Source organism: Lampris incognitus, chromosome 10, assembly GCF_029633865.1.
Source record: "Lampris incognitus isolate fLamInc1 chromosome 10, fLamInc1.hap2, whole genome shotgun sequence".
Lineage (NCBI taxonomy): Eukaryota > Metazoa > Chordata > Actinopteri > Lampriformes > Lampridae > Lampris > Lampris incognitus.
In genome coordinates this window covers 52,830,093-52,848,160 of record NC_079220.1, presented here as the reverse complement: position 1 = coordinate 52,848,160, position 18,068 = coordinate 52,830,093, and the positions used below count along the sequence as shown (strand labels likewise).

Below are 18,068 nucleotides of genomic sequence, written 5' to 3'. Positions count from 1 at the left end.
AGGAATTCAATGTGCCAGCTGAAAACCTGCAAGGCGATGAAGTAGACTTGCCTACTGGGAATTTCCCTGATGAGTAATCACCACGTCTCTCCCTCAAGTACTGCTGCTGAACCCGAGAATCTGCCCTTCCAGCGACCACAAAGAGACACCCACCGAGACGTACGACCTACGATCAGTTTGACGTCCCTTCCTGCTACGGTGTCCCGGTGTCCAACCAGAACCTCAGTTGTTACCTTTCTACCCTGTGCCAGGACTGGTCTCATTCCCCTCGGGGATGAATAAAGTATTCTGATTCTGATTCTGATGGCTGCTGCCCTTACAGCCATACTACTTCCAGCCCCCCGTCATGTATGGCCTCCAGCAAACGTGAGCTGACAGACTTGACATAATTGACTAAATCCATGGACAATTCAGAGACTCTTAATACTGACCATTGCCATGGACAAATTCATGGACTGTTGACATTGACTAGTGCCCTCGACAATTCACGGACTGCTTGACAATTTATGGACTGTTCCTATAGACTTTCATGGACAATCTGCAGACTGTTTATACAGATCATCGCCATGAGGGACGAATAGACTGTCAAAAGACTGCTCATAGACTGTTTATGCAGTGGCTAGTCACCAGACATGGATTGTGACCGTTGACGTTTGTTTGAGTCCCAACTCACAGAAGAAGATCGTCAGAGTCAAGTTCATGAGAGATTGTGAAAAATAAAATAATAATGTTGGGACGACATTTATTTTGTAGGGGAGAGTGTGACAGGTTGGAAGGATGAATGGTGCATTCACACAGTCTGTTGTAAATTAGCAATACAGTAGGTTCATGTTTATTGCTTGCTTTGTTCTGTTGTGCGGCTTGAGCGGTAATGGTGTTTAACTCTGTTAAAGACCATTGTTGATCTGGTAGTCTGAGATTGATTGCTTCTGTCTCCACCCGCTACCAAGGGGAATTCGCAGTAATTTCCTCATTCCAATAAAACACTCATCGAGGAAACACCCATCTTATCACTTTAGTGATTAGTTCACCCCTTTTTCAGGTATGTTGTGGATTATAAACAGTTAATGTGACTTTAGTAACTTGCTAACATGTTAAAAGTGTTCAGAGATTGTTATTGTGATATTTTGGGCAAATTAGAGCCAAATTTTGTCGAGCCTTAGTTAAGTGTCTATAATGTGTGTGTGTGAGAGAATTTCGCCCCCACACTAACAAAGCGTTTTGCAGAGGGCAGATGCCATTTTGTGCTAATGCTGTGGATTCACATGTTGTACTATATTTTGCACTGTTATTCGTGTAACACGTTTGATGCACTTTAGTGAGTTTTGGTGAATTTTATGAGAGTTACTGAGCGTCAGCTGTTTTTGGTAAAATACGGTGTGTACTGTCTTACTTCTCTACTTACCTGTAGCTATGTTATTTTGTAAATTGTTACTTATTTGTGAAGAGTTGATTCCAATAAAATGCTCCTCGAAGAAACACCCGTCTTATCACTTTAGTGATTATGTCACCCCTTTTTCAGGGGCGTCACATTAACACTGGTACAGCTGAGATTAACCCCCCCTCCAATCCCCAGTTGCATTTCTCTCACAACCTCGCCTGTTGAAATGAGGCCAGCGAAAACGGACTCTGGTATTGGTACTGCAAGAAAAGGTATGGCTCTGGTGGCCGGCATTAGTTGGCCTTAGTCGGTTGGTTTGATTGTCCTTCTAAATTGGATATTGCACAGTAAAAAAATAATAAATAAAAGTTGATCAAACTGTAAGTATCAGCTTAAACCTCCCTCAAGGTGACTTTAATGTTTTACAATTCACATTTGTCACTTTTGTTTCGAGGTGAGAGACGTGAAAAGCTCTTTAAAACATACCTTTCATTAGCTCCTCGCCATTCACCTTGCCGATAACTTCGAACTCTTATTCTCGCCTTGTCGGCAGTTTCCATCTAACGCTCCCGTCTCCTTGGTTTTCCGTTTGTCCGTATTAGCCGAGTTCTGTGGCGCACCAATCTCATCGTCCTCCTATGCTGTTGTCTAGACTGTTGCCTGTTTGTTTGCAGAGTCTTCTCCTATTGATCACCGTAGATTGCTTCCAATCTCATTTGGTGCTGTGTTCACATGAGAGGAGCTTCCCATTCAGATCACACCGCATAGTAAAAGGGAATTATTATTGGTCTTGGGCTGGGAAACGATGACAACCAGATGCATCCTGATATCAGGTACACACCATCTTATAACCGTGTGCCCATACTCTATCTCTCCCTATCATGCACGCACGCACACGTGCACTAATGCACGCACGCACACATGCATACGCGCGCGCACACACACAATCAAAGCCCATATTTCTAATCTTGATTTCACCTCGGGGAACCCCTTCTCCTTTTATGTTTTAGCTTGATCTGCCGTTGGTCAGTTATGGGTTCTGTCTGTTGTAATTAAATCTTTTTTTTTTAATGATTCATGTCATTTTGTTTTATTAGTCTTTAATATCTTCACTCTATTTTATGAGCCTTTAATTCTTTATAACCTCTACTGTTAATTTATTTGATCTGTTTTAGCATTGCCCTCTTTTTACGCGTGGACTCGCAGCTCTCTCATAATGTAAAAGCATACTGCACGTATGAAATGCGCAGCATCGAAATAACGTTTGATCAATCAATCAGAATCAGATTTATTGGCCACGTAGGTTTGCACAGACATGGAATTTGACTCCGGTTCCATGGCCGTCTCGGTGTACCTAACACAGAATGACAACACAACAATCTTCAGATGTACACACAAGGATTGACAATATAACAGGGGAAATAAGGGGCAACGCGGTGCAGAGAATGTATCAGAGACGCTGAAATAAACCAATCGACTGATCGATTGGTTCATTCATTCATTCCTGCGCTAACCCGGTATCGGAGGATAGATACGAAAACATCTGGTCAGACTCACGTTATCGGTCGAAGTAAGCATTTCAAACCTGAGATGTTTAGGCTGATGGTGATTTTGAAGTGTCCGAAAGCGCGCACATCCCAAAATATGTCATTTACACGTGCAGGACCTCAACAATGACAGTAACAAAAAGAGTCCTCCCACCGTTACTTGCTCTCCTCGGTGACATTTTTTTTTTATCTCACCGAAAGGAGAGATTAAAAAAATGTAGATGACTGAAAACCAGAAATTAAAAATGAAAATCACACAAGTGTGGTGTATTCTGTCTGATGGCCAGGGTGAACAGTAGAGTTGCGGCGTCAGGGATTGAAAAAGGGGGCTCGATCAGCCTCCCTCATGTGGGTTAGAACAGTGTTTCTCAACTCAGTCCTCAAGGACCCCCTACCCTGCAGATTTTCAATGTAACCCTGCATAGGTAAGCCCTGCTTGTACCTACTCAACCAATGACCTCATAGCACTTAATTATGCAAGGTGTGCAAACTCTTGACATTCATTGCTGATTGGTTGAATAACTCCAAACAGGTACCTATTCAGGGTTGCAAAGAAAATGTGCAGGACAGGGGGTCCTTGAGGACAGGGGGTCCTTGAGGACAGGGTTGGGAAACACTGGGTTAGAATACAACGGCTTGGAGCGAGGCCCGCCGCAGTAAAAGGCGAGCTCTGCCCTATATCGCCACCTACAGGCCGATCTTCGTTATTACAAAAATCACCGAGCAGGCGTGGATATCGCCTTTAAGCCTGTTGTGTATTCCAGGCTTGTTGAACGTTATTCCCCCCCCCCCCTCCCTGTTTCTGGGAATGAAGAGAGTGAGAGCAGTTGCTGCGGATCCGTAAACGGGGCGGCAGGTAAAAACCAAAACTATTTTACTATCTGCGACATTTCGTGCCGGGTTTACCTTTGTGTAACTGCGCCGAACACCACACGGCTCCCGTGGCCGCAGCATCGCGGATGGAAACTCCGCGTCCAGGCCTCCGTCTGAGGCCTGGACGCGGAGTTCTCATAAGGAAAACGTTCATCTGTGTCTGTGTCACCGGAAAAACCAGCCGCCGTGTTTTGGGACGATGACGTCATCGCTCGACGTTTAGGGTAAATGGGGAGAAGGCCTTTCTTGGTTAAGGGGGCGAAATAACGGGGCAGTGGCGCCCCCCCCCCCCGCTGAATTCGCTGCGATATACGGTATGGCCACAAGGTGGAGCCAACGTAACACGTCCCGTCCTGCGTCGAAAGTGCACCGTCATTGGCGATACAACGCAACGCCGTCCTGTTTATTTTCCCCCCCGCGTAGAGTCAAAAATGTTTAATGGGAAAGGGTCACAGATCGTTAGTTGAGGCTTCAGAGTCAGACGGAATTCGATTAACCGCGCTGAAACGGTACATTTCTGCCTCTTAGGTGTCCACTTTGAGGCCCGGCGTGCTAAGGTAACCGGGACGGCTCGACAAGACTGACAGACGCAGGACATCCCAGGACAACCATGGACTGCCTGGCGACAGCGGCCACTCTGCTGTGTCTGCTGGGGGCTTGGGCGGCCAGTCAGCCCCCCAAGACAGGTGAGGGGGCTGGCGGGAGAGACGGGATTGTGATGAACCCCTCTCGGTGTCCTCTCGGGTCCACAGTCCCCCCCCCCCCCGTATACAACTGTCATCTGGGTGGAAACATTGGAGACATACAGTATACCTATGGCGCTGGGACAGATTAAGATAATGAAAAGATATACGTATATGTGAAAAGAGAAATATATATATATATAAATGTATATATTTTTTTTTCTCTTATACTTTGCTATATTATCAGCCAAACCATCAATACCGCTGCAGATAAGGGGATAACATTGATTATCTCGTTACAGTGGCGCCTGTCAAGGGGTGGGGTATATTAGGCAGCGAGTGAACAGTCAGTTCTTGAAGTTGATGTGTTGGAAGGAGGAAAAGTGGGCAAGCGTAAGGTTCTGAGTGACTTTGACAAGGGTGAAATTGTGACGGGTAGACCACTGGGTCAGAGCATCTCCAAAATGGCAGGTCCTGTGGGGTGTCCCCGGTATGCAGTGCTAGGTACCTACCAAAAGTCGTCCGAGTGGAGAGAAGGCTAGCCCGTCCGGTCTGGTCCCACAGAAGAGCTACTGTAGCTCAGATTGCTGAAAGAGTTAATGCCGGCTATGACAGACAGGTGTCAGATCACATAGTGCATCACAGCTTGCTGTGTATGGGGCTGCGTAGCTGCAGACCGGTCAGAGTGCCCATGATGAGCACCATATGTAGACTGTATGTCACCAATGTTTCCACCCAGACGACAAAACAGCTACACCAAACTCGTGGTCTCCATGGTTACATGCACCATTAAAAGAGCATTACTGAGGGGGGGGGGTTCGAAGAGGGAAAATGAAATAAAATAAATGAAAAAATAAGATGGTGATGATGATAATAACGCATAAAGTGTAGATGTCACGGAGACGCACAGTCTTAAAGTTTAGAAGTGTCAACTGAAATGGTGACACTGACCTTATAAGCTGAGTGGGTTTTTTTTTTCCATCATTAAAAAGCCACATTTTTGTTTCCATTGGGAGGAACCCCCTTCAGGTTGACAACATCCCCAGATGAAAATACAGAAGGAATGGAGTGTGGGGTTTATTGAGTGTGTTCTTTATAAAAGTCCTCGTATATTTACTGATGATGGTGTTGTGAAACACGTTCACTTTAATTCGTTTTAAATGTGCCGTACGTCCACAAATCAAGTTCGATTTAAAATAATATTGTGACATTTCTTGTTGTCATTTAGTTGTTGTTGCCGATAGCGTCCTTCTAATCAGAATGATTTGGCTCGGGGAGTCCTCTGTGACCTACCTTGGGGACATAATGAAAAGGGTGATGAGGCAGAGATGTGAATGGAAAGAGGATTAGCGGGAAATGGAAAGAGGACAAGATGACGGCAAACGGGTACGAGTCCCTGTTGTTCGTAATACTCATCTTGGATCTTTTTTGAGACGGGGCGTATGAAACGCAGGGATGGGTGTCTCTTTACACAGGATGTGGGGAGGTGATTCAGTCAGTGTCAGGACTTTGACCTTATTGAGTCAAAGGCAAACCATTCTTTGCTCCGTTGACTTGAGCTGATCAGTACTGTCCTGTCGCCACGCTGGCAAAGGCTTTCACTGGAGAAAATTGCTTATGATTTTTGGACAACGCTTGACAATAATCCCCCTGGATCGGTGGAGCTTGTTCGAGCCCCCGTGTCAACAAGCGTCCGCCTTGCTGAGTCCTGGAAAAATCAGCTCCAGGGGCTCAGTAGTCGTTGACCCTGCGCTCTGACATGACCTACTATGGAGAGGGGCAAGAAAATAATCAATAAGGTCCCTCCATATTATGAATATGTTGTACATTATCGTGTAAAACTGTAGTATACTCCATCATGTCATTGTGGCCTGACTATCCCGTCAGTATTCCTGGACAAGCAGCACGCCAGCGCCGTGATCTCCCGTCAGAAGAGGGCAAATGCAGGAAATGAGGAGAACCTAATGCCGGCAGACCTGCAAAGGGAGTGTCAGGATGAGGTCTGCAGCTACGAGGAGGCCAGGGAGTTCTTCCAGGACTCCTATCGCACGGTGAGCTTAATGATATCGTAACTAAGGCCAGCCCTTCTCATGTCCTGCTTTCCTCTGGTTTTTAGTACGCTTCTCACTCATCTGCTCTTAAATTCTCATGTCATGAGATCGACTCGTTGTCACGCGTCAATGTCAAACTCATGTGAAATTTGTCTTCCAGGATATCTTCTGGTCCGTCTATATCGGTAAGTGCTGTGTTAAAGCTACTTTGGACCGTAGTGATTAGTCGCGTTAGATACCGCTGAAGATGTGCCTGTGTTCAGATGGGGACCAGTGTGCAGAGAAGCCTTGTAAGAATGGAGCCTTGTGTTCGGACAGCGTGGGAGGATACGACTGTGTCTGCAAGTCGGGTTTCACTGGGGTCCACTGTGAGACAGGTAAAAGGGGGGGGGGGTCAGATGTGGTATTTCTGATCACTACGTGCTGTTGTCACAGCTTGGATGATTTGTTACTCGCGTCTCATTTGGTGTGCTGCTTTCGCTCTGTCTCTTTCCGTGGTGCAGACAACACAGCGTGTCTTCTGAGTGAGACCGGTGGCTGCTCCCAGTTTTGTAAGCCGGGCTATGTTTCCTACGAGTGCTCCTGTGCCCACGGCTGGAAGCTGGATAACAAAGACAAGAACAAGTGTGTTTCAGCAGGTGCGTAGGTGGTCAGAATGGTCCTGGCCTCTCTGGTGTGTACTTCCAATAAATAGTCCAAAAATCCATAAAAGAGAAAAGTGGGAAATGATCCGTTTCTTCATATATATTTTTTTCTCTATACTTCTTTCATCCCTACCTTCGTTTTTCTTACTTAAATTTCTGTTTTTTTCCCCTTCTCTCTATTTCTCAGTGTCCTACCCCTGTGGTAAGGTGAACAGTCTGAGCCAGTGGGAGCGCAGACAGTCCACCCTTTCCATCATCAGTTTAAATAAAAATGTCCGCAGCATACTCGAATGCGACTCAACGATGTGCCCCTGGCAGGTACAGACACAAGACGTACATGCACCGAGACACAGTCACTTCACCTCACATTTATGTGCTCGACTGTTTTGCCGCTCACGGGTTCTTGTGTGGGATTCATCCGTATCACTGGGGCTCTTGTTGTGCGCAGGCCATCTTGAGGAGCGCTGTGTCAGAAGGTTTCTGTAGCGGAGTCATTCTGAAGGAGAACCTGGTCCTGACCTCCGCTCAGTGTGCCAACAAATACGGCTCCTTCCAAGTAGCTGTAGGTGAGTGTACAAGAGGCACGTGACTTAGGTTTTGCTGAAAATATGCTCCAAAAGCATTTCAACAGGCAGTGGTATGTGTACGGGATTGGGGACGCGTGTAGGAAAGTTTGTGTTTACAGCGTATTTATCGCGCTGTACAAATGAACTACAGAAAATTCAATCCTTAATATTAACATTTTCACACTTTGAAGCATATTTAATGTTACAGAAATATATTCTCTGACTTGTGATAAGATAATTCAGCATGCTTTGTCCTTTAGTGTGATGTCCTTTGCAATATTATGATATCCATCCGTCCGTTGTCTATTGGCTTGGTCCAAGGTTAGGGTTGCGATCCAAAAATAATATATTTCCTAATAACACACTATTTTATTATTTCCATTTTATATTGTTATTTTCTTAAATATAATTTTTCCTGCTTATTTAAATACTGCATTCATTTTTTTAACTGTAAACATTGATAAGATGATAAAGAATTTAAACAGATTGTCTTGCAAGAGACATTTTTGTGCAGATGGCTGGAAATTAAAAACTGGCACAAAAATGGCACACATTTGGCAAATGCAGTATTTTTTTTATTTTTATTTTTTTAATGTTCCTTTTGGACATTTTTTTGTCCTCCAATGTTTGAGAACACGATCCTTAGCACCCCTATAAAACTTCTCCTTCTGCAAAGGCAAACGTCGTGTTTCCACCCACGAAGATGGTCAACAGACGCTGGATGTGAAGGTAATCCACATCCACCCACGCTACGCGGAGGACAAGCCCGAAAATGACTTAGCTGTGATTGAGCTGCACGGCCGTATTGTCTTCAAGAAAACCGTCATCGCCGCCTGCCTGCCCGAGCGGGACTTTGCCATGAGTGTCCTGATGACTGGGGAGTTACCTGCCGTGGTCACTGGCTGGAAGGAGCCCGGGGAGGGAGTGGAAGGCCAGGGTCCGCTCTCCTACAGCCGCCTTTCATACAACACCCTGCCTGAGTGTATAGAGAGGCAACCTGGCCTAGTCACTAACAAAATGGGCTGCACTGCCCCTCAGACTGATGCTGACTGCAGGATGGGCTCCGGCAGTCCCCTGCTGACCCTCTACAGAGAGGTGTTTTATCTGACTGGAGTGGTCAGCCAGCCGCCAGGGGCCAACTGCAGCCACGGCTACATCTACCAGAAGGTCTCTCGCTTCATGGACTGGCTCGAGCCAATATGGACTTAAGCTGCGATTGTTGGCAATGGAGGGAGTAGAGGGCAGGGTAGCAGCTGGGACGAATGGTGTGACAAAATCTGAGGGAGAGGGGGTTGCATCTTAGGTCCAACGGTATGAGATGAGAGGAGGAAAAGAGTGCCCAGGGAGGACAGCTGGAGAGAATCTAAACAACAGGGAAAAGGGTATATCATTCTGTGTATGCAGCTTGTTTAGTAGAATTTGGTTTGTTGCATGCAAACGTCTACTTTCCGCTTTTCTACAGAATACTCACAAATATATCGCCGTCCTTCCTGTGTCTGCTCTGCTGACCTCTCGCCGTCTACGCCTGCGTTTTTCCTCCCTTTATCCACAAGGTGGCTCTCTGCCATCAGGCTACACCAACGGAAAGGCATTTCCCCCGCAGCGGGCCAGAGCAGCTAGCGGATGTGTAAATTATCCTGTGTGCATTTTGTGTTAGCAGCGTTTTAATGTGTGCTGTCTGTCGTGAACCACTGTACTGCGCTGATGAGCAGTGACTGTAGAGCGTCCCCGTAGGTCGCTGTTCCAGGACCGTAATAAATCCACTAACGCTGGACTTTGTGTCATGCAACTGCTTTGAGTCACACACGGCTGTCGAAGACTAGACTCGAGGCTGCACAACGAAGCGTACATGTCCGATGAAAACCTCATTACAGCAGGAATAAACGGCTACATTAAAAAAAAAAACCATGCATGAATTAAGCATGTATTTTCAGACCCGTACACAGGGTTGCCGAAATACACCGTAGCCTTTGGGGAGGTTTCAGGGCCATGTGACTAGCCGTGTACATCTCTTTGCATAAGAAAACCCCAAAACACAACCCTTTCCCCGGAGGTCCCAGAACTTTTAATGCAGTAAAACCCTATCGGTGCAAACTCAGCCTCACTGTTGTGGTTTGTCTTTACATTTCAACTCCGTCGCTCCTTTTGTCCCGGATATCGGGCGGCCCATCGCTGTGGCGTTCCCCTCTGTTGTCCGGCGACATTTTCCCACGGACGCTCGCCGCCCTCGCTTCTTCTCGCAACCCGCCCTCGGAATCGCACGGCCAGATCGAGGCCACGCGTCACGGAGAGAGAGAGAGAGAAAAGGAGAATGGGGGGCGCTGTACAGGGGGGGGGGGATGGGGGGACGTATGAAAGCGAGAGCGAGAGACACCGAACAACAAAAACCTGGCCTGCCACTTGTGATTGGACGCTTGAAAAGGAGGGCCCTGAAAGCCCAGGCCCTCGCTGGCCGTTGCCATGGTCCTCACCTAGGAGATGGCTCCTCGCTCCCCAAAAATGGCCCTGGCTCCTTTAGTCGGCCGTCCGGCGGAGATTAATTTGAGCGGAGCTCCTTCCTTCCTGGGTCTGGCGCTCCTCTCTGGCCCTGCCACCTCCGGTCACATGCCCGTGTTACGCGCACCTACCACCACAGTGGCCGCTGCAGTCAGGCCTCATCTGTTCCCCGCCAGCGAACTCAGTAAGGCGCTGGGGGATCGTTTTGGTTTTGAAGTCCCGTGCCTGGTTGTATTGGTGGATTCGTCTCTTTTTGCCCTGATTTAAGCCTAAAATCGGAATAACGATGGCGGAGGGCGGTGTGACAAACGCTGAGAGAGAGAGAGAGACTCTGGAAAAAGGGGAACTGAGAGACAGGCGGAGGAAGTACAGATCTCGGGGGGGGGGGGGGACGGCGGAGGAGGGCAGAGAGAGAGGGGAGGGGAGGGCGCCGACAACCCAGGGGCCGGGGCCGTGTGTGCGATGTTGACGGAGACGGGGAGCGGGACACGGCGCTGGCAGGTTTGACGGATCCATATTGGATGGGAATGAAAAGGCCCGTGAGAATAACGTCGGTGCAGCCATTACCGACGGCGAAGGGAAGTGAGAGCACTTCATTTTGCTTTCAGTCCGTCCAAAATATTTGATCATTATTGGACATGATGGTGCACGACCGCAGTGAGCACACAGGCAACACACACACACACGCAACACACACACACACACACAACATAAAAGATCAGGCCGATCAAGTCAAATCTATCTGGAAAGTGCTGTTATCTTTGCTTTGTGGCTGTATTTAGATTTAGATTTAGCTCCTCGCTCTATTAAATCGGTAATCCTTCACTCTCCCCGCACCCATAAACGAGCCACATGCTGTGCCCACACATCCCCCACCCTGTGTGTGTGTGTGTGTGTGTGTGTGTGTGTGTGTGTGTGTGTGTGTGTGTGTGTGTGTGTGTGTGTGTGTTGTATATACGTATATGTGCCACTCTTGTTGCGCGGTGGTCTGGGGGTAACATCAAATAACAGTCTTTGGGGAGGATTATCTGTCTGTGTGGCGTCTGATCCTGGGGTGGGGGTGGTGGGTGGGGTTAATTCGGTGTGTTTGAAAGCGGTCCGCAGATCGACCGAGTCACAGCCGGTGTCGCGGTTGACCCGTGTGTGTAATTGGTGCTTTACTATCCGCAAAGGCGCGCCGATGATCTTGGAACAATAACCCCCTCACCCCCCCACCCCCCCGAAATGCCTCGTCCCCAATCTCGTCCCCCTCCACGCAACGCCGCCCGGCCCCCTTTCCCCCCGACCCAGAGCTCTCTCGCTCGCCCCTCGTACCGGGAGAAAGGGGCTCTGCGGAGGGACTGGGTGGCAAAGGCTCTTGTCCAACTTCAAATGTTGCCCCGGTGCCAGACATCATCAGCTTCCACTCGGCTGGGCGATTGTGCAGGAGGGTGGAGGTAACGCCGGTCCTCCAGGGGCTAGAGCCCGGGCTGGGGCAGGGTGGTAGAGGGGGAGAGGAAGCAAGGGAGAGACGAGAGACTGAGGGGGAAAGAGACAAAATAAGTAAGGCAGACAGATAGCGACTAAGTGCGAGGCTGTTGGTTTATGTAACGTCACTGCAGCCTACTTGTCTTCGCAGCGTCGGTCGGGACGTCGGCCGTTCAGTCACACGGTCCCTGACTCGCAAACGCCGCACAAAGGCCGGGCTTTACATAGTCTTCCTTTAGGTTAATACCGAGTGACATCCCGCCAAGTAGACATTTCTGGAACGGGTTAGGAAGTTCGATAGGGTCACCACTTTCCTATCTCACCCAATCCGTCGTGGCTTTCCTGGATTCCGTCGTTTGTTTCTTCTTCGTGCGAACGGTGGTATATTTGCATGTACCCTGACGAGCCAAAACATTATGACCACCCCCGCCTGTTATGCTGTCGGTGCCGCCAAAACAGCGCCGACCCATCGAGGCACGGACTCTACAAGACCCCTGAAGGTGTCCTGTGGTATCCGGCACCAAAACACTCGCGGTAGATCCTCCCAAGTGCTATAAGTTGCAAGGGGGGGGCCTCCGTGGATCGGACTTGCCAGTCCAGCACATCCCACCGCTGCTGGATTGGACTGAGAGCTGGGGGAATGTGGAGGCCAGGGCAACACCTTGAACTCGTCATCGTGTTCCTCAGACCGTTCCCGAACAATGTGTGCAGTGTGGCGGGGTGCGTTATCCTGGCGAAAGAGGCCACTGCCATCAGGGAGTATCGTTGCCATGAGGGGCTGAACCTGGTCTGCAACGACGTTCAGGTAGGTGGCACGTTGTCAAATTGACGTCCGCATGAATGGCCGGGCTCAGGGTTTCCCCAGCAGAGCATCGCACCAGTGCGTCCTGGTGCCATCACTAACCCGGGGAAACGGCACACACGTACGCGGCCTTCCACGTGGCCTACAAGAAAAGGGGACTCATTGGACCAGGCTACCTTCTTCCCCTGCTCCAAGGTCCAGTTCCCAAAGCTCACGTGTCCATTGTAGGGGCTTTCGACGGTAGACAGGGGTCATCACAGGCACTCTGAGCTGTGTGGGGCTACACAGCCCCACACACAGTAGGGTGTGACACGTTCCTCCCATCACCATCATTACGACGTTCTGTGACTTGTGCCACGACCAGACGAGAGAGCCTTCGTTGCCCTTGTGAATTGATGAGCCTTGAGCGGCCAACGCCCTGTCGCCAGTTTGTGGTTCGTCCCTCCTCGGACCACCGTCGGTAGGTACTCGCCACCGCTGGCCGGGAGCACCCCACAAGCCTCGCCGTTTCAGAGGCGCCCTGACCCCGTTGTCTGACCTCGTCGAAGTCGCTCGGGTGTTTGCTGCTGCCCAGTTCTCCTGCGTCCGACACGTTGAACGGATTGTTCCCTTAACCATCTAACCTTGACGTGTGCCCTTGTTTGGAGATGGTCAACGTTATCCGGTTCACCCGTGGGTGGTCATAATGTTTTGGCTCATCCGTGTACGTATCCCCTGTCTCGATTAACAAACCGTCCTCTCTGAGATGGGCTTTAAACCCAATATGGCACCTGTCAGCAGACGCCGTAGTTGGACGGGAGCAGACCGGAGTAAACCTGACCTCGCCCCGACATTTTGACGTTTGAATTCCCTTCAGAGCCACCGAAGAACCAGAGGACCAGTAAAACGGCCTTCGGCTTCAAAGCTCCCCCAATAAGGACGAGCGCGCTGCGGTCCATGTGGCTGCCTTTGAAGGGGGCAGATAAGGCTGTGTGTGTGTGTGTGTGTGTGTGTGTGTGTGTGTGCGTGAGATGAATATTTGTGTATGTGTCTCTAAGTGTGTATCCGTCCTCTTCACCCCGTGCTCCTTGCTTCCACGGGCAGCAACACGCACTTCTTTGCGCGGGTCGCTCAGACTGGCTTGACGAGGTCACATTTAGTCGACCTATGATAAATGCCCTCCTTCCTAGGGGGGGGGCATGCTGCTCCTAAAGGTCACGACCTCTGTGTGTTTCTGCCTTTCGCGCGGTCAGTGACAGCCGAAGGGCTTCGGTCACCATGGTGATGAGGACAGATGAGGTCAGGATTAAACCCCTGTGCCAAACTATGGGCCAACCACAATGGCCGAGTCAGCACCACGGGGCCCACTGGTGAGCAATATACGAGTAGTCGTATATGTTCACATACTGTATGTATGTGTGGTTATTCATGTTGAGTTGAAGTGTTCCCATCCCCCCGTTATCTGTGTGTGTGTGTGTGTGTGTGTGTGCGTACATAAATGTGTCATATGTGGTATATATGGCCGAAGGAAACGTGTATCTGCCTGCAGCTGATCGGTTGGACTCTGCAAACAGTGGGGAAGCCTCTCAGCCAGACTACAGTACGCAAGAACTACTTCATTGTAATTTATAAACAGTATGATCTCATGCACCCCACCCCCTCCACCCCCACCCCCACCCCCACCCCCCCAGTTAGCTGGGGGAAGTACGTCCGGCAGCAAGCCAGTGGTAAAATTAGACCCTCTTCCTCGTGATTTCACGCACCTGCATCCTGACATTACCTCCTATGAGGTCATCGACTCGCGCTGAAAGCGGTCACGGGAAACCCCTTTAAGCGCTCGGCCCTGAACTCGGTGTCTCGTCCGGGAAGACTTGGCCGCTTTGTGGCGAGTCACTTAACGGAGGTTCAACCCGGAGTCTCGTCTGTTGGCTGCTAACCGCTCACCCCTGCTCCCAGGCTGCGCCTGTCAGATAGAGCAGCGTTTCTCAACCGGGGGTCCGCGGACCCCTAGTGGTCCGTGGTGTAATTGCAAGGGGTCCGTGAAAATAAAATATCTTTTAAAAAAAAAGATCCTATGACATTTATAGAAATAGGATTATTTTACTCAAATGTGACTGAGACCTTTATCTACCTAAACTATAAAGGGTAACAGGACTTTTTTCTCTAATTACATCTGTTTCACAAGTGTCATTTATTGTATTTTCATAAGAGATCTCGCTCCCGTTTGCATTGTTAAAAGTTACTGAATACATATTCTGTGTTGTTACATATATCTGAAAGTTACCGAATACATATTCTGTTTTGTTACATATATCTGAAAGTTAGTGAATACATATTCTGTTTTGTTACATATATCTGAAAGTTACTGCATAAGAATTCTGTTTTGTTACAATATATCTGAAAGTTACTGAATACATATTCTGTTTTGTTACATATATCTGAAAGTTACTGAATACATATTCTGGTTTGTTACATATATCTGAAAGTTACTGAATACATATTCTGTTTCGTTACATATATCTGAAAGTTACTGAATACATATTCTGTTTCGTTACATATATCTGAAAGTTACTGAATACATATTCTGTTTTGTTACATATATCTGAAAGTTACTGAATACATATTCTGTTTTGTTACATATATCTGAAAGTTACTGAATACATATTCTGGTTTGTTACGTATATCTGAAAGTTACTGAATACATATTCTGTTTCGTTACATATATCTGAAAGTTACTGAATACATATTCTGTTTCGTTACATATATCTGAAAGTTACTGAATACATATTCTGTTTTGTTACATATATCTGAAAGTTACTGAATACATATTCTGTGTTGTTACATATATCTGAAAGTTACTGCATAAGAATTCTGTTTTGTTAACTATATCTAAGTTACAACTGAGAGCTCTTATTTCTGCCCCAAAGAGTGAATAAATGCTATAATGCAATTTAAAATGCAGTTTCTACTGTTTCTATCAAATTGCAACCCCCCTCCCCCAAGATCAGGTGGAGGGGTCCTCAGGGTAGATCAAAAATACGCAGGGGGTCCAGGACCCCAAAAAGGTTGAGAACCACTGTGCTAGATGACTCCCGCGTCCTCGGCTGCCCTGCGTGGTCCACCCCGCTCCCATCTCACCTGGTTTCTTAGCGAATGAATGAAGTAACGGGGGAGGGAGGGAGGGAGGGAGGGAGGGAGGGAGAGACTACAACTCCATGCTGTTATACATCTATTTGCAAGGCACATGTGGGTTTTTTGTTTTTAATGTGAATTGGTGGTGTGATGGTTGAGTCCGTTGTCTCCCACGTCGCAGGATTTGGTCAAATTACAGATTAACACCCCCCACCCCCCACCCCCAATCATCAGTGGATTCTGTATAATGCCGTGAGAACAGGGGGCCAGGCGCATCTTCATGCGCACTTGGGGAATTAAAAAAGAGGCACGGTTTTCTATTGTATGACAGACAGCACCCCCCCCCCCGTTCTTTACGCCCTTACGGGCGTGTGGGCTGTGGTTCCGACCACTTGTCCGGGGGGGGGCTGTGGTTCTGACCACCTGTCCGGGCGTGTGGGCTGTGGTTCCGACCACTTGTCCGGGGGGGGCTGTGGTTCCGACCACCTGTCCGGGGGGGGGGGCTGTGGTTCTGACCACCTGTCCGGGAGTGTGGGCTGTGGTTCCGACCACCTGTCCGGGGGGGGGGGCTGTGCGGGCCGCCGGACTGGTCATGGCTGCCACGTCCTCCCTCCGCCTTCCCCGCGGTACCGACGGCGGCGCGCCGTCCAAACCACAACGACGTGACGCCCGCTTCGGCGAAGGGGGCGGGGCCTCCGACATTAAAACCACGCCTCCCTGCTGGACGGAGTGGAACAGCTGAGGGCGCGCGTGCGAACAGTCAAGAGGGGAGAAGCGTCGGCGGCACAGAGCGGCGCAGCACGCGGGGCGCTGACTTCATTTTTGTTTTGTTGTTTTTTAAAACGCAGCGCTGCGCGAGCGTGGAACAAAGCGCACGCGGCGCCGGTCCCCCAAGACAATAGGAGCGAAGGGTGTTTTCTCACGAGGACAAGGGACCGCTTGTCCGCACAGGCTGCAGCGGCTTCTTCTTCTTCTTCTGTGTTTTTATTTTGTAGTGTGTGTGTGTGTGGGGGGGGGGGAGAGCTTGCCCGCCATAAGGGATGAAGAGGAAGCAGGAGAGTTGAGGGGAGCTGTCATGTAGCCAGTCTGGCTGCTGGAGAGGACGGATTATTATTTCTCAGGACAGCTATATATAAATATATATATATATAAATATATGTATATTAATATATACATACATACCAGCCTTATGTAAAGAAGAAGAAGAAGAACTGTGTCGATTTTGCTGCACAGCTCCGAACCCCCCCACCCACCCCCCAAGCAGAGAGCGGACCTCCCGTATCGATCATGGACCTCCTCCGCGTCGTCCCCAGTCACGAAGGTCGTCTTGGACGACGCGCACGTGAACAAAGGATTTAGGAGACGGGACAGAAAAGAGGCGACGACTCAAAACACTCACGCACTCACGCACCTATCCGAGTCGTCTCACTCTCGTTTTATCTTTTGCTGCTATTTGATTTTGTCCGCGGGCTGCAGAAATGGTGTCCGCCGTGTCCCGGGGGACCGCCGCTGCCGCCGCCGCCGCCGAGTGAAGCGGCTTCTCCTCGTTGTCGCCGGCGACCCGGAGCGTCGGAACCAGGTCCGCCGCGGCGGCGGCAGCGTGGATGGAGAGCGAATACGCGGAACCGCTCCCAGGTGGACTCCTCGGCGATAGGTGATCCGTATCCTTCAGTGTCGTCCGACCGCCGACCCCGACCCCGTCCCCGTCCCCGTCCCAGGCGGATCTTGTTTACACCGCTTTTAGAGGTACGTTGTCACCAGTCTCGCATTGATTAACGGTGGGGGGTTGTGGGGGAGGAGGGGGAGGAGGGGGGGGAGGGTAAAGGGCCTAATAGCTTGCTGTATTACATATTTGTCATGATTAGCAGAGCTGCACCGGCATTGTCCCGCGTGTGTCTCTGGGTGCCCTTTTTTCATTCACCGGTTCAGATTCTCGGTTCGGTTCGGTTGGACTGGGTTTGGACTGGGGACGATTCGGGGCCGTTCGTCATCAGCAAGGTGCAAGTTGCACCGCTGACAGCCTAGTGAGGAAGACGACGTCCATGAACGAGATGCCTCCGCTGCTGGACGTCAGCTGAAACCAGGACGGCACGTTGCACCGGAGACAGAGACGGTTGTTGGAAAGACATTCTACAAATCAAAAGGGTGGGGGGGGGGGGCTTGACCCTTTAGCCGAGGAGACCCGGGTGGGCGGGGGCTTGACCCTTTAGCCGAGGAGACCCGGGTGGGGTGGGGGGGCTTGAATCTTTAGCCGAGGAGACCCGGGTGGGGGGGGGGCTTGACTCTTTAGCCGAGGAGACCCGGGTGGGGGGGGGGCTTGACCCTTTAGCCGAGGAAACCCGGGTGGGGGGGGGGGCTTGACTCTTTAGCCGAGGAGACCCGGGTGGGGGGGGCTTGACCCTTTAGCCGAGGAGACCCGGGTTGGGGGGGGGCTTGACTCTAGCCGA

At 49.8% G+C, this 18,068-nt stretch overlaps 1 protein-coding gene across 2 annotated transcripts; it reads left to right on the top strand.

Annotated features, from left to right (window-relative positions):
* Positions 1-2,060: 2,060 nt before the first annotated feature.
* Positions 2,061-9,519, top strand: proza (protein Z, vitamin K-dependent plasma glycoprotein a). Of its 2 annotated transcripts, none has more exons than XM_056287876.1 (9): positions 2,061-2,214; positions 4,330-4,487; positions 6,372-6,535; positions 6,696-6,720; positions 6,799-6,912; positions 7,039-7,173; positions 7,367-7,497; positions 7,628-7,745; positions 8,422-9,519. In XM_056287876.1, the coding sequence occupies exons 2-9, from the start codon at positions 4,412-4,414 to the stop codon at positions 8,952-8,954; spliced, it is 1,296 nt and encodes a 431-aa protein (XP_056143851.1). In that variant the 5' UTR covers positions 2,061-2,214; positions 4,330-4,411; the 3' UTR covers positions 8,955-9,519. The 2 variants fall into 2 exon arrangements, with proteins under 2 accessions (XP_056143851.1, XP_056143852.1); XM_056287877.1 differs by lacking the exon at positions 2,061-2,214 and adding an exon at positions 3,692-3,784.
* Positions 9,520-18,068: the final 8,549 nt, after the last annotated feature.

Excerpts from the sequence above, each read along its gene's own strand:
- proza (XM_056287876.1), top strand. The coding sequence starts at position 4,412 with ATGGACTGCCTGGCGACAGCGGCCACTCTGCTGTGTCTGCTGGGGGCT. Across the intron at positions 6,536-6,695 it reads TCCAGGACTCCTATCGCACG|GATATCTTCTGGTCCGTCTA; the intron begins GTGAGCTTAATG and ends TTTGTCTTCCAG. Across the intron at positions 7,174-7,366 it reads GAACAAGTGTGTTTCAGCAG|TGTCCTACCCCTGTGGTAAG; the intron begins GTGCGTAGGTGG and ends TCTATTTCTCAG.